Here is a 13,688-nt window from a genome sequence, read left to right as displayed (position 1 = left end):
ATATTAAGTCCAAATGATTTGAGATTTGGAGATAAAGTAGAAAACTCAAAGATGTAGAAGTTTAATGTTTTGAGTTTTGGAAAATTAGATCATTTGACTGGTCCAAAGACGTATACCGGCGATAAAATTTTAAATAGTATATATTATATTATATTATATTATTTTATTAATAAAATAATAATATAATATAATATAATTAAAAAAAAATTAAAAAAAATAAAAAGATAAACTTGCAACTTACGTGTGAAAGAATGAATCATTCTTTCATTTTGCAACAGAGAGAAAATCGAGAGGGGAAGGGGGAGAGAAAAAAAAATTTTCTTTTCGATCGTGCGACTTATCGGTTTATCCAATCGACGAACCGACTCCAGTTCTGGGATCGTTGACACGAGGTCTTCGATTTGAGGTAAATTTCTTCTAGTTTCAGCAGCTCTAAATATGAAAGTGCTGAAATAGCATGTATTTGAAATCGAGATTCCTATATGTGGTAGAGTAACCGACAAGAAACTCATATTCGAAGTCGGAATTGAATTATGATATGATTTGGATTTGATATGAATTTATGAAGTTTCAAATGATCTTTGAAACTCATATTAATGATTTTAGAGTATGTTATTGATTGGAATGATTATGTTATTGATGTAGATAAAGTGTTATATCAATATCTTCAGGCTACATCAATTTGGAACGAAGAATTGAGGTATGTTGCGACCGGTAACATACGACAGGTATCTGTATTATATGATATATGTCGGATTGATTTGATTGATTGGAATGAGATTACGTGTCTATGTGCCCTATTTGTTTATTATGTGGCATACATGACATTGAGATTGAGATATCGGTGTATAAAATAAATGTTTTGTTAACACACATCATTTTATGCATACATCGATACATGACATGCACGTTGAGCTATGATCCTTGGATACCTTGATATGATTTGATTGGATTCCGGGGTTTGTGAACACAATCGCTATGCCGGTATTATATGATCCGTAAAGCATAGACAATTGTGGCCCCATATGATTGGATATGAGATTTGGGATTTGATGGCGCTTTGCCGACGCTATCATACGTGTATCCCATATTGGCCGGTGTGCCAGCTCGAGCATTGATTTGATAGCGATTCGATTGATTCTGACATGTGCTCAGTGGATGGGCATTTGACCCTATACTTCCACGACATACATGCATTGCATACCATATATCATTGTTTAGATATCTGTGGTATATATGATTGGTTGTTCCATACGGAGCTTTGCTCACCCCCAAGGGGGGCTGTTGTTGTCTTTGTGTGTGGACAATGGCAGGTACTCCAGGATATCATGAGACCGGAGAGGGTACTTCTGGAGGGAGCCACAGCTTGGGCTGAGGTTTATGTTTTTGTCTTGTTCCCAGTATATGTATATGTATCTATATACCGGGGCATGTCCCGAGGATATAAAATGTTTGTATATGATTGGCTTTGATTACGTGTGGGCGTGTTTTATGACATGGAGATTAAATACTATTTTTAGTATTTAAATTTGAGAAGAGATATTTCGGGCTCATTGTAAAGAAAATTTTAAACCCGTTTTCCGCTGTGATTAATTAATCCTAATCAGATTGCATTGTAATAACGATTAGGAGCTAAGGGCCCCACACAGTATGGTATCAGAGCATAGCTGGGAATGCTCTATTGAGTCTTGTGTACACTTGAATAGGCACAAATGAATTGTGCGCTTGTGTTTGAATTATTTGTATTACTTGCTCTTATTTGATTTGATTTGATTTGAGTAAGTATCTGATGAGATTGATGATATGAGATGATGAGATTATGAAATTGTGATATTCATCTTTTAATTTGTAGATGGATCCCACACATGAAACTGCGAGTAGCAGTACTGAGAGGATTGTTGGGCAATTTGAAGGATTGTCCATGGATGTAGTGATGGCTCGATTCCAGGATCTGAAACCACCGAGGTTCTTTGGTACTGAGAGTGCTGAAAGAGCTGAGGCCTGGCTGAAGGACATCGAGCACTTGTTTAATATTGTTGAATATTCCAAGGTTCGGAGACTGAAACTTGCTCTCTATCAGTTGAAGGACCGAGCTAAATCTTGGTGGGAAGCCGCTGAGATTGGACTGAAAGAAGCAGGGATTGAAGTCACATGGAATGTCTTCAAGGCCCAGTTTTTGGAGCAGTATTCCCCTCCTTCTTATTATACTGCTCAGGAGAATGAATTTAATAATCTGCAGCAGGGAACGATGTCTGTTGCGGAGTATGCTTCGAAATTTTCTACTTTGTTAAAGTATGCACCTCACGTGGCTGGGAATGCGAGGGCAAAATATAACAGGTTTGTAAATGGTTTACATCCTGCTTTGTATACTTATGTTGTTTCTGGATTGCCTACCAGCTACGCAGAGGCAGTTGAGAGAGCGAAGGCAGCCGAGGCTGGACTTAGGCGGGGAGGTCCGCAGTATACTCCTCCACCACCGGTATCAGCTCAGCAGCCTGCTTTGAGACCGAGAGGCAAGAAGTTTAAGAAGACGGGTTCTGTTTCTTCGTCTTCTACGAGTTCGAGTGGATCACAGAAAGGGAGTCCGGTGATTGCTCCCTACTGTAGCCATTGTGGAGGTAAACATACTATCGAGCAGTGTCGAGGTATGTTTGGTACTTGTTATCAGTGTGGACAGGAAGGCCATTTCTCTCGAGTATGTCCGAACAGGGGTACGACTTCTGCTCAGCCCCAGCCAGGATTTAGAGGTGGCCCTGGTATGATGAGACCTGCTGATCCTGTCCCATCTTTTCAGCAGTCGAGTGCCCCACGATATCGAGGACCGGGTGGTCAGAGTGCCCAGGTTCCTCCTCAGGTGAGAGTGTATGCCATGACTGACGATCAGGCGAGAGAAGCTCCTGGAGGTGTGATTGCAGGTATTTGCACGCTTTGTGATTATCCTGCACGTGTTTTATTTGATACAGGAGCATCTCATTCATTCATATCTCATGCATTTGTTGCATCTCACGATATTGAGTGTATCCCGTTGTATGATATCTTGTCGATAGCCACGCCAGCAGGAAAGATTATTTTGTCTGAAAAAGTTGTGCATAATTGTGTATTGATATATGAGGATAATGTGATATTTCTGAATCTGATTGTCCTCCCTATGCACGACTTTGATTGTATTGTTGGCATGGATATCTTGATGACGAATCGAGCTACTGTTGATTGTTGTCATGGAGTGGTTCGATTTCGACCGATTGATGGACCCAAGTGGAATTTTTATGGCAAGGGTTCCCAAGCCAAAATTCCATTGGTATCTTCCTTGGAAATGTCTCGATTGTTGTCTAGCAGAGATGAGGGTTATCTTATCTACGCTATTGATATTTCGAAGAAGGAGTCTTCTTTATCTGAGATTCCTGTTGCGAAAGAGTTTCCAGATGTATTTCCCGATGAGATTCCTGATTTTCCTCCTCATCGAAAGTTGAGTTTAGTATTGATCTGATGCCGGGGACTGCGCCTATTTCTAAAGCTCCCTATCGCATGGCACCACTGGAATTGAAAGAATTGAAAGAACAACTACAGGATTTTCTCGATAAGGGGTATATTCGACCGAGTGTATCACCTTGGGGAGCTCCAGTTTTATTTGTTCGAAAGAAAGATGGTACTATGCGAATGTGTATCGACTATAGGCAATTGAATCGGGCTACTGTGAAGAACAAGTACCCACTTCCTCGTATCGATGATTTGTTTGATCAGCTTCAGGGTACTTCTGTATACTCGAAGATTGATCTTCGTTCTGGGTATCATCAAGTATGAGTTCGAGACGAAGATGTGCCCAAAACTGCTTTTCGTACGAGGTATGGCCACTATGAATTCTTGGTTATGCCTTTTGGTCTTACGAATGCTCCTGCTATTTTTATGGACTTAATGAATCGTGTCTTTCGAGATTATTTGGACCGATTCGTTATTGTTTTTATCGATGATATTCTTGTGTATTCGAAATCGAAAAAGGAGCATGCTGAACATTTGAGACTGGTACTTCAGACTCTTCGTACTAGTCATTTGTATGCCAAATTGTCCAAATGTGAATTCTGGATGGACAAAGTGGTATTTCTGGGCCACGTCATTTCGAGACATGGCATATCTGTTGATCCTTCGAAGGTCGAAGCTGTATTGAATTGGCCAAGACCTACGAATGTTCCTGAGATCCGTAGCTTCATGGGTTTAGCGGGATATTATCGTCGCTTTATTGAAGGATTTTCGAAGATAGCTAAACCTATTACTCAACTGACACAGAAGAATCAGCGATTCATTTGGTCAGATGAATGTGAAGCTAGTTTTCTTGAATTGAAGACGAGATTGACCACAGCACCTGTGCTTACTATTCCCTCAGGTACCGGAGGATTTGTGGTGTGTACAGATGCGTCTGGTAAAGGTTTGGGCTGTGTTTTGATGCAACACGGCAAAGTGGTTGCTTATGCGTCTCGTCAATTGAAATCTCATAAAACACGTTATCATGTTCATGATCTTGAATTGGCTGCCATTGTGTTTGCTTTGAAGATCTGACGCCATTACTTGTACGGAGAAAAGTTTGTTATTTATTCGGACCATAAAAGTCTGAAATATCTCTTTTCTTAATCTGATTTGAATATGAGGCAACGCGGGTGGATGGATCTCCTGAAGGATTTTGATGATGAGATTCAAAATCACTCTGGATCGGTGAATGTTACTGCGGATGCCCTGAGCCATAAAGTTTATGATTCTGTTTTAGCTTTTGTCTCTGTCGCCAAGGTACATGAGGATATATGTACTTCTGGTTGGACTTTTCACTCGAATTGGAATTCTGTCACTGTTTCAGCATTGCAAATTGAGCCGAAATTGATATCGAAGATACGAAAGGCCCAACGAAGCGATGCTCAGATTATGAAGTCGAAAGAACTTGTATCTGCCGGACATCAGTCTGGATTTCAGATTTCTTCTGATGGTTCTTTACGACTTAATTGTCAGCTGGTAGTTCCTAATGATTCTGATTTGAGATCCGCCCTTCTTCGAGAAGCACATTGTAGCAAATATAGTATTCACCCTGGAGGTCGAAAGATGTATTTGACACTGAGACCTCAATTCTGGTGGAAACGTATGAAGAAGGACATTGCTGAGTTTATTTCTAGATGTCTTGTATGCCAGCAAGTGAAAGCCGAGAGAATGAGACCTCGAGGATTGCTCCATAGTCTTGAAATCCCGAAATGGAATTGGGAACATATTGTCATGGATTTCGTGACTCATTTACCTCGTTCGCCCAAGAGCTGTGATGCTATTTGGGTGATTATTGATCGGCTTTCGAAATCTGCACATTTTATTCCATATGAACGGACTTATCCTTATAAGAGAATGACCCGTTTATACATCAAAAATGTTGTGAGACTGCACGGTGTGCCAGTCTCAATTGTATCTGATCGTGATCCCAGATTTGCTTCTAAATTCTGGGGTAGTTTCAGGAAGCGATGGGTACGCGTTTGGCTATGAGTACTGCTTATCATCCTCAAACTGATGGCCAGACTGAGCGTACGATTCAAACTTTAGAGGATATGTTGCGTGCTGTTGTGATGGATTTCAGAATGGGATGGCAAGATGCCTTACCATTGGTTGAATTTTCTTATAATAATAGCTTTCAGACGAGTATCGGTATGGCACCGTTTGAAGCTCTATATGGGAGACGATGTAGATCGCCGTTATTCTGGGATGAGATTGGTGATAGACAATTGACTGGACCTGAAATGATACAGGAAATGAATGATAAGGTTCAGTTAATTCGGCAGCGGATGAAAGCTGCTCAGGATCGTCAAACGAGTTATGCGAATAAACGAAGACGACCCTTGGAATTCCAGAAAGGTGACAGAGTATTTTTGAAAATATCTCCCTTTAGAGGCACTGTTCGATTTGGCATGCGAGGGAAATTATCTCCTCGTTATGTTGGTCCATACGAGATTCTGGATCGAGTTGGTGATCTTGCGTATCGATTGGCATTCCCACCAGCTCTATCTGCTATTCATGATGTGTTTCATGTTTCTATGTTGAGGAAATATGAGCCAGATCCATCACATGTGCTTGCACCTGACGAGGTTGAACTGGATCCTTCTCTTTCCTATGTTGAACAACCTGTTCGCATTATGGATCGAAAGGAGAAGATATTGAGGAATAAGTCGATCCCTCTGGTACGAGTGCAATGGACACGACATGGTGTTGAAGAATCAACGTGGGAATTGGAAAGCAAGATGCGAGATTCGTATCCGCATTTATTTGATTCTATGACATCTGTTCCATTGTATTCGATGTATTATGATCCTTTTTCTGATTTTAGTTTTGATATGTACTATAACTAGTGACATATGTATGTTTGCCAATGTTATGTATATAGTGATGTTTGAGATTTCGAGGACGAAATCTTTTAAGTGGGGGAGAAATGTGAGACCCTGAGACTAAAATAGCTTTGATGGCATTTTCGTAAATAAGTTGAAAAATAATGAATTAATTTTTATGGATAAAATATGACATATCTTGGTCATATTAAGTCCAAATGATTTGAGATTTGGAGATAAAGTAGAAAACTCAAAGATGTAGAAGTTTAATGTTTTGAGTTTTGGAAAATTAGATCATTTGACTGGTCCAAAGACGTATACCGGCGATAAAATTTTAAATAGTATATATTATATTATATTATATTATTTTATTAATAAAATAATAATATAATATAATATAATTAAAAAAAAATTAAAAAAAAATAAAAAGATAAACTTGCAACTTACGTGTGAAAGAATGAATCATTCTTTCATTTTGCAACAGAGAGAAAATCGAGAGGGGAAGGGGGAGAGAAAAAGAAATTTTCTTTTCGATCGTGCGACTTATCGGTTTATCCAATCGACGAACCGACTCCAGTTCTGGGATCGTTGACACGAGGTCTTCGATTTGAGGTAAATTTCTTCAAGTTTCAGCAGCTCTAAATATGAAAGTGCTGAAATAGCATGTATTTGAAATCGAGATTCCTATATGTGGTAGAGTAACCGACAAGAAACTCATATTCGAAGTCGGAATTGAATTATGATATGATTTGGATTTGATATGAATTTATGAAGTTTCAAATGATCTTTGAAACTCATATTAATGATTTTAGAGTATGTTATTGATTGGAATGATTATTTTATTGATGTAGATAAAGTGTTATATCAATATCTTCAGGCTACATCAATTTGGAACGAAGAATTGAGGTATGTTGCGACCGGGTAACATACGACAGGTATCTGTATTATATGATATATGTCGGATTGATTTGATTGATTGGAATGAGATTACGTGTCTATGTGCCCTATTTGTTTATTATGTGGCATACATGACATTGAGATTGAGATATCGGTGTATAAAATAAATGTTTTGTTAACACACATCATTTTATGCATACATCGATACATGACATGCACGTTGAGCTATGATCCTTGGATACCTTGATATGATTTGATTGGATTCCGGGGTTTGTGAACACAATCTCTATGCCGGTATTATATGACCCGTAAAGCATAGACAATTGTGGCCCCATATGATTGGATATGAGATTTGGGATTTGATGGCGCTTTGCCGACGCTATCATACGTGTATCCCATATTGGCCGGTGTGCCAGCTCGAGCATTGATTTGATAGCGATTCGATTGATTCTGACATGTGCTCAGTGGATGGGCATTTGACCCTATACTTCCACGACATACATGCATTGCATACCATATATCATTGTTTAGATATCTGTGGTATATGTGATTGGTTGTTCCATACGGAGCTTTGCTCACCCCCAAGGGGCGCTGTTGTTGTCTTTGTGTGTGGACAATGGCAGGTACTCCAGGATATCATGAGACCGGAGAGGGTACTTCTGGAGGGAGCCACAGCTTGGGCTGAGGTTTATGTTTTTGTCTTGTTCCCAGTATATGTATATGTATCTATATACCGGGGCATGTCCCGAGGATATAAAATGTTTGTATATGATTGGCTTTGATTACGAGTGGGCGTGTTTTATGACATGGAGATTAAATACTATTTTTAGTATTTAAATTTGAGAAGAGATATTTCGGGCTCATTGTAAAGAAAATTTTAAACCCGTTTTCCGCTGTGATTAATTAATCCTAATCAGATTGCATTGTAATAACGATTAGGAGCTAAGGGCCCCACAATAAAGCCTTTGGAATCCATACATATATTATCATGTGAGCACAAAGAGGAAATTCCACTTACAAACCAATAGCAACCTCCAAACTATACACTTGATACACCACCTACAACAATAATCCATAAATAACACCATTATCAACTCAATATCCAAGAATCCATATCAATAAATCCATTAAACCAACTATAACATTAAACCCAAATCATATCTTCTCCAAAACCAAGAAATAACACAACCAAAAACTTACCTTAGCTTCCTAGAACGACCAAGAACCTCGATCTCAACTCGGAAATCCAACTAGAAGCTTAAATCGAAGATAGGAAAGAAAAGAAATGAAGAAAACCCTTAGCTTTCATGGGGAAATCTCGAAAATGGAGGAAAAGAATGGGAAATATGAAGTCAACCACTCCAAAATGTACTTAAAAATCTCGACCATGCTTGTACTGAACACGACCGCGGGTGCGCTACCTCCAGCACCGCGGGTGCGCTAATGTTTCGGCCCTCAAACATTTCCCAAATAAAATACTACCGCAGGTGCGGTCCTGCAAACACCGCGGGTGCGGTCCTCACCGCAGGTGCGGTACCAACTCCACCGCGGGTGCGGTGTTATCTCGGCCAAACTCACCAAATTCCAATAATTCAGACCGCGGGTGCGGTCCTTGCACGAGCGCGGGTGCGGTGCTGTCACGGCAGAAACAAAATCTCAAGCTACTAAAATCGAACCGAAACGCTGCAACAACAACCACCCAATCAACTAACAACATCTATAATCAACAAACATGCCAACAAACCATAATACCAACTATACTATAATCCATAACACAACTCTAAACATCTAAATCACAAAAACCCAATAAACAATAAACATACGAAACTTAAACCGTACCGTACACCGGGCTCGGCTATTACAATCTCCCCTCCTTAAGGGAATTTCGTCATCGAAATTAACGTCACTGCATGAACAACTCAGGATACTTCTCTCTCATCTCATCCTCTGGTTCCCACGTAGCCTCTTCGATCAAATGATTCCTCCAAAGGACTTTGACGATGCCGATCTCTTTGTTTCTCAACACTCTAACTCTGCGATCCAGAATCTGAACCGGAATCTCTTGGTATGTCAAATTCGGCGTCAAATCCAATGGCTCGTGGCGAAGAACATGGGAAGGATTCGCAACATACTTCTTGAGCATCGATACGTGAAAGACATTGTGAACTCTGTCAAGATCTGGCGGCAAGGCTAATCTGTAGGCTCGATCACCGACTCTATCCAAGATCTCAAACGGGCCAATAAATATCGGACTCAACTTGCCCTTCCTGCCAAACCGCATTACACCCTTAAGAGGTGCAATCTTCAGAAACACATGGTCACCAACCTCAAACTGCAAAGGTCTGCGACGAACATCTGCATAACTCTTCTGTCTCGACTGAGCAGTCTTCATCCTCTCTCGAATGACAGCAACAACATCAGCCGTCTGTTGGACCAACTCTGGACCCAACATCTTTCTCTCACCAACCTCATCCCAAAACAAGGGCGATCTATACTTCCTGCCATAAAGTGCCTCATACGGTGCCATGCCAATCATTGCTTGATAGCTATTATTGTACGTGAACTCAACAAGAGGCAATTTGGAATCCCAGCTACCAGGATAATCTATAGTACAAGCTCTGAGCATATCCTCTAGAATCTGAATAACTCTCTCTGACTGACCGTCGCTCTGAGGGTGATATGCTGTACTGAATGCTAACCGAGTACCCAAGGCTCTGTGCAAACTCTTCCAAAACTCTGAAGTAAATCTAGGGTCACGATCAGACACGATCGACACTGGAACACCATGAAGTCTAACAATCTCTGCTATATACTCTTCGGCATACTGGTTCATAGAATACTTCATCTTGACTGGGAGAAAATGAGCTGACTTGGTCAATCGATCAACAATAACCCAAATGGAATTAAAACCTTTCTGCACTCTGGGAAGACCAGTCACAAAATCCATCGTAATATGCTCCCACTTCCACTGAGGAATCGGCAATGACAACAATGTCCCAGCAGGTCTCTGATGCTCAATCTTCACCTGCTGACAAGTAAGGCACTGAGAAATAAACTAAGCAATATCTTTCTTCATACCTGACCACCAATAGAGTCGACGAAGATCCTGATACATCTTGGTGCTGCCTGGATGTATCGAATATGGTGCGGTATGAGCCTCTGTCAAAATATCTCTCCGAATATCATCACCAATAGGAACACAAATACGGCCTCTGAAAGTCACCAGACCGTCTCCATTCAAACCAAACTCTGAATTCCCTCTTTCCTCGGCTCTAGCTCTCAACTCTGCCAACTGAACATCAACAATTTGCTCTCTACGGATCCTGTCCGTCAAAGTAGCCCGAATAACCAATGCTGAAAGGCGAGCAATGGTCCCCGGAACCACTAAATCAATCTCCTCTCGCTGCAAATCCATCAACAATGGTCTCTGAATCAAAGAACTCAAGGAAGAACTCGACTTACGGCTCAAAGCATCCGCTACAACATTCGCCTTCCCTGGGTGATAACTGATCGTCACATCATAATCTTTGACAAGCTCTAACCACCTCCTCTGTCGCATGTTGAGCTCTTTCTGAGAAAACAGATACTTCAAGCTCTTGTGGTCTGTGAAAATCTCACACTTTTCGCCATATAAGTAGTGTCTCCAAATTTTCAAGGCGAAAACCACAGCTGCCAGCTCCAAATCATGCGTCGGATAATTCTTCTCATAGTCCTTCAACTGGCGAGAAGCATAGGCTATGACTTTCCCACGCTGCATCAGCACTGCTCCAAGTCCCTTCTTCGATGCATCGGTATATACCACAAAGTCCTCTGAACCACTGGGCAATGAAAGAATAGGAGCTGTCGTCAACTTATCCTTCAACAATTGAAATGCACTCTGACAATCATTGGACCACTCAAACTTCAAAGTCTTCCTCGTCAGATTGGACAATGGCAGGGCAATCTTGGAGAAATCTAAAATGAAACGACGATAGTAACCCGCCAAACCAAGAAAACTGCGCACCTCTGACACAGTAGTAGGAATAGGCCACTTCTGAATCGCCTCAATCTTCACTGGATCAACTGCTATGCCATCCTTCGAAACAACATGGCCTAGAAAAGAAATCTGCTCCAACCAGAACTCACACTTCTTCAACTTGGCAAACAATCTCCTCTCTCTCAACAACTGAAGAACAGCTCTGAGATTCTCTGAATGAAGCTCTCTGCTCTTGGAATAGATCAGAATGTCGTCGATGAAAACAATGACGAAACTATCCAAATACGGCTTGAACACGCGGTTCATCAGATCCATAAAGACTGAAGGAGCATTGGTCAGACCAAAAGACATCACAAGAAACTCATAATGGCCGTACCTGGTCCGGAACGCAGTCTTAGGGATATCAGACTCCCTAACCTTCAACTGATAATAGCCAGACCGAAGATCAATCTTCGAAAATACCGTCGCACCATGAAGCTGATCAAACAAATCATCTATCCGTGGCAACGGATACTTATTCTTGACAGTCACTTTGTTGAGCTCCCTATAATCGATACACAGCCGCAAAGATCCATCTTTCTTCTTGACAAACAGAACTGGAGCTCCCCAAGGAGAAGAACTCGGCCGAATGAAACCCTTATCTAACAGATCCTGCAACTGCGCCTTCAACTCCTTCATTTCGGTAGGGGCCATTCTATACGGAGCCTTAGAAATAGGAACCGTACCTGGAGCTAGATCAATCACAAACTCAACATCTCTGTCCGGCGGCAAACCCGGCACATCATCCTCAAACACATCAGCAAACTCCCTCACAACATCAATATCATCAATATTTAACTTCACAAGTTTATCCACATCAACAATAGAAGCCAAAAATCCAGCATAACCTCTATACAGTAACTTCTCAGCCTCAAGACACGAAATAAAAGGAAGGACCAGCGAAGTACCTGCACTGGCGAGCATACCTCTCTGGCCATCATCTGCAAAGGTCACCGTCTTAGCAACACAATCAATAACAGCACGATAGGTCGATAGCCAATTCATGCCAAGAATAACATCAAAGGCAACCATCGGGATAACAATAAAATCAGCAAACACAACTCGCTCCTCAATACGAACAGGGCATGCATAAACAATAGATGTCGGGCACAACACATCCTCCGAAGGCAAAACAACACTAAGCTGGAGGGGAAGAACAGAAGGAACTATACCCAAACATCTCAAAAACAATTCAGACATAAAAGAATGAGTAGCACCTGTATCAATCAATGTCGTAGCTACCCTGCTTGAAATCAAAATAGTGCTAGAGATCACAGAAGAATCATAGTTTATACCTTCCTTTGTCATCGTGAAAATGCGCCCCTGAACTTTCTCTTTACTGGCTCCCTTTGGACAGTCTTTGGCAATATGGCCTGCAATGCCACAACGATAACAAGTATGTGTGCCAAATCTGCACTCTCCTCGATGATGTCTGCCACACTTTGGACACAAAGTCTTCTCGGGATCAGATGGAACTGCTGGTGGCTTAGGACTCGATTCAATCTTGCCTTTCCCTTTGAAATGCTCTTTGCCCTTTTGATTCGATCCCTGACCCCTCTGAATAAAGGCCTGATGCCTCGCCTGTCTTTCCTTAGCAATATCTTTTTCGTCCTGCTCAGCCAACAAAGCCTTGGATACAATCTCCTTGAACGTCACAGCCTTCGACATGTTGATATCTCGTCTGATCTCTGCTCTAAGGCCTATAATGAAATGAGCACCTTTGTCTTTGTCATTGGAAGCAATGTACGGAGCAAATAAACAACCCTCTTCAAACTTGAGAATATACTCATCAACGTTCATGCCACCCTGACGAAGCTCCAAGAAATCTGTAACCTTCCTCGTTCGAAGTGCGTCGGGGAAATACTTGTCATAGAACAAATCAGTGAACTCTGACCACTTCAATGCCGGTAGATCAATACCAACCTTGGTCGCATTCCACCAAATGCGGGCAGCCTTAACCAACATGAACACTGCACAGCTGATTCTGTCTCTGTCTGAATAATTAAGATGATCGAAGATTGCTTCAAGAGCCTTGACCCATTCAACAGCCACTAAAGGATCGGTGCTACCTGAAAATTCTGGCGGATCCATTCTCTTGAAAGAAGTAAAGATGCTATCGGTACCAACGGCCTGAGCCACTTGACCTCTACCCTGCCCTCTGCCTTGGCCTGCTCCTTTCATACGCAACAACTGCTGGATCTGCTCACTATGAACTTTAGCCTGCTCTTTTAACAACTTGCCGAACTCGTCGACAACCCTAGAGGAAAAACTATCCTCACCCTCTGCGGATTTCCTCTTAGGACCCATACTCTACAATGAGCTCACAAAATACCAATCAATAGATAAAAATAAATAGATGCAAAAGAAAACATACCCGGACAGTTGAAAATAGTCGAAGTCATATGCATTGGTCCGAAGAACGGAGCTCTGATACC

The 13,688-nt window shown here is 41.4% G+C and overlaps 1 protein-coding gene and 1 long non-coding RNA gene across 2 annotated transcripts; both read left to right on the top strand.

The window, feature by feature from the left end:
* The first annotated feature begins 273 nt into the window (after nucleotides 1–273).
* LOC140811782 (uncharacterized) lies at nucleotides 274–1,757 on the top strand. Its single transcript, XR_012113531.1, has 3 exons — nucleotides 274–406; nucleotides 646–700; nucleotides 1,314–1,757. It is a non-coding gene; the product is annotated as an uncharacterized lncRNA (long non-coding RNA).
* Nucleotides 1,758–1,824: 67 nt separating this feature from the next.
* LOC140811773 (uncharacterized) lies at nucleotides 1,825–8,051 on the top strand. The gene is made up of 2 exons (XM_073169844.1): nucleotides 1,825–2,915; nucleotides 7,862–8,051. The coding sequence occupies exons 1-2, from the start codon at nucleotides 1,853–1,855 to the stop codon at nucleotides 7,921–7,923; spliced, it is 1,125 nt and encodes a 374-aa protein (XP_073025945.1). The 5' UTR covers nucleotides 1,825–1,852; the 3' UTR covers nucleotides 7,924–8,051.
* Nucleotides 8,052–13,688: the final 5,637 nt, after the last annotated feature.

The sequence above is a fragment of the Primulina eburnea genome, chromosome 1, assembly GCF_022965805.1.
Source record: "Primulina eburnea isolate SZY01 chromosome 1, ASM2296580v1, whole genome shotgun sequence".
NCBI lineage: Eukaryota > Viridiplantae > Streptophyta > Magnoliopsida > Lamiales > Gesneriaceae > Primulina > Primulina eburnea.
Note: the sequence above shows the minus strand (reverse complement) of the source record. Positions and strands in the feature narration are given on the sequence as shown.

What these genes read in the sequence shown, in the direction of transcription:
- LOC140811773 (XM_073169844.1), top strand. Translation starts at nt 1,853, where the DNA reads ATGGATCCCACACATGAAACTGCGAGTAGCAGTACTGAGAGGATTGTT. An exon ending in TCCTGGAGGTGTGATTGCAG is followed by an intron (nt 2,916 to 7,861) that starts GTATTTGCACGC and finishes GGACAATGGCAG; the next exon opens with GTACTCCAGGATATCATGAG.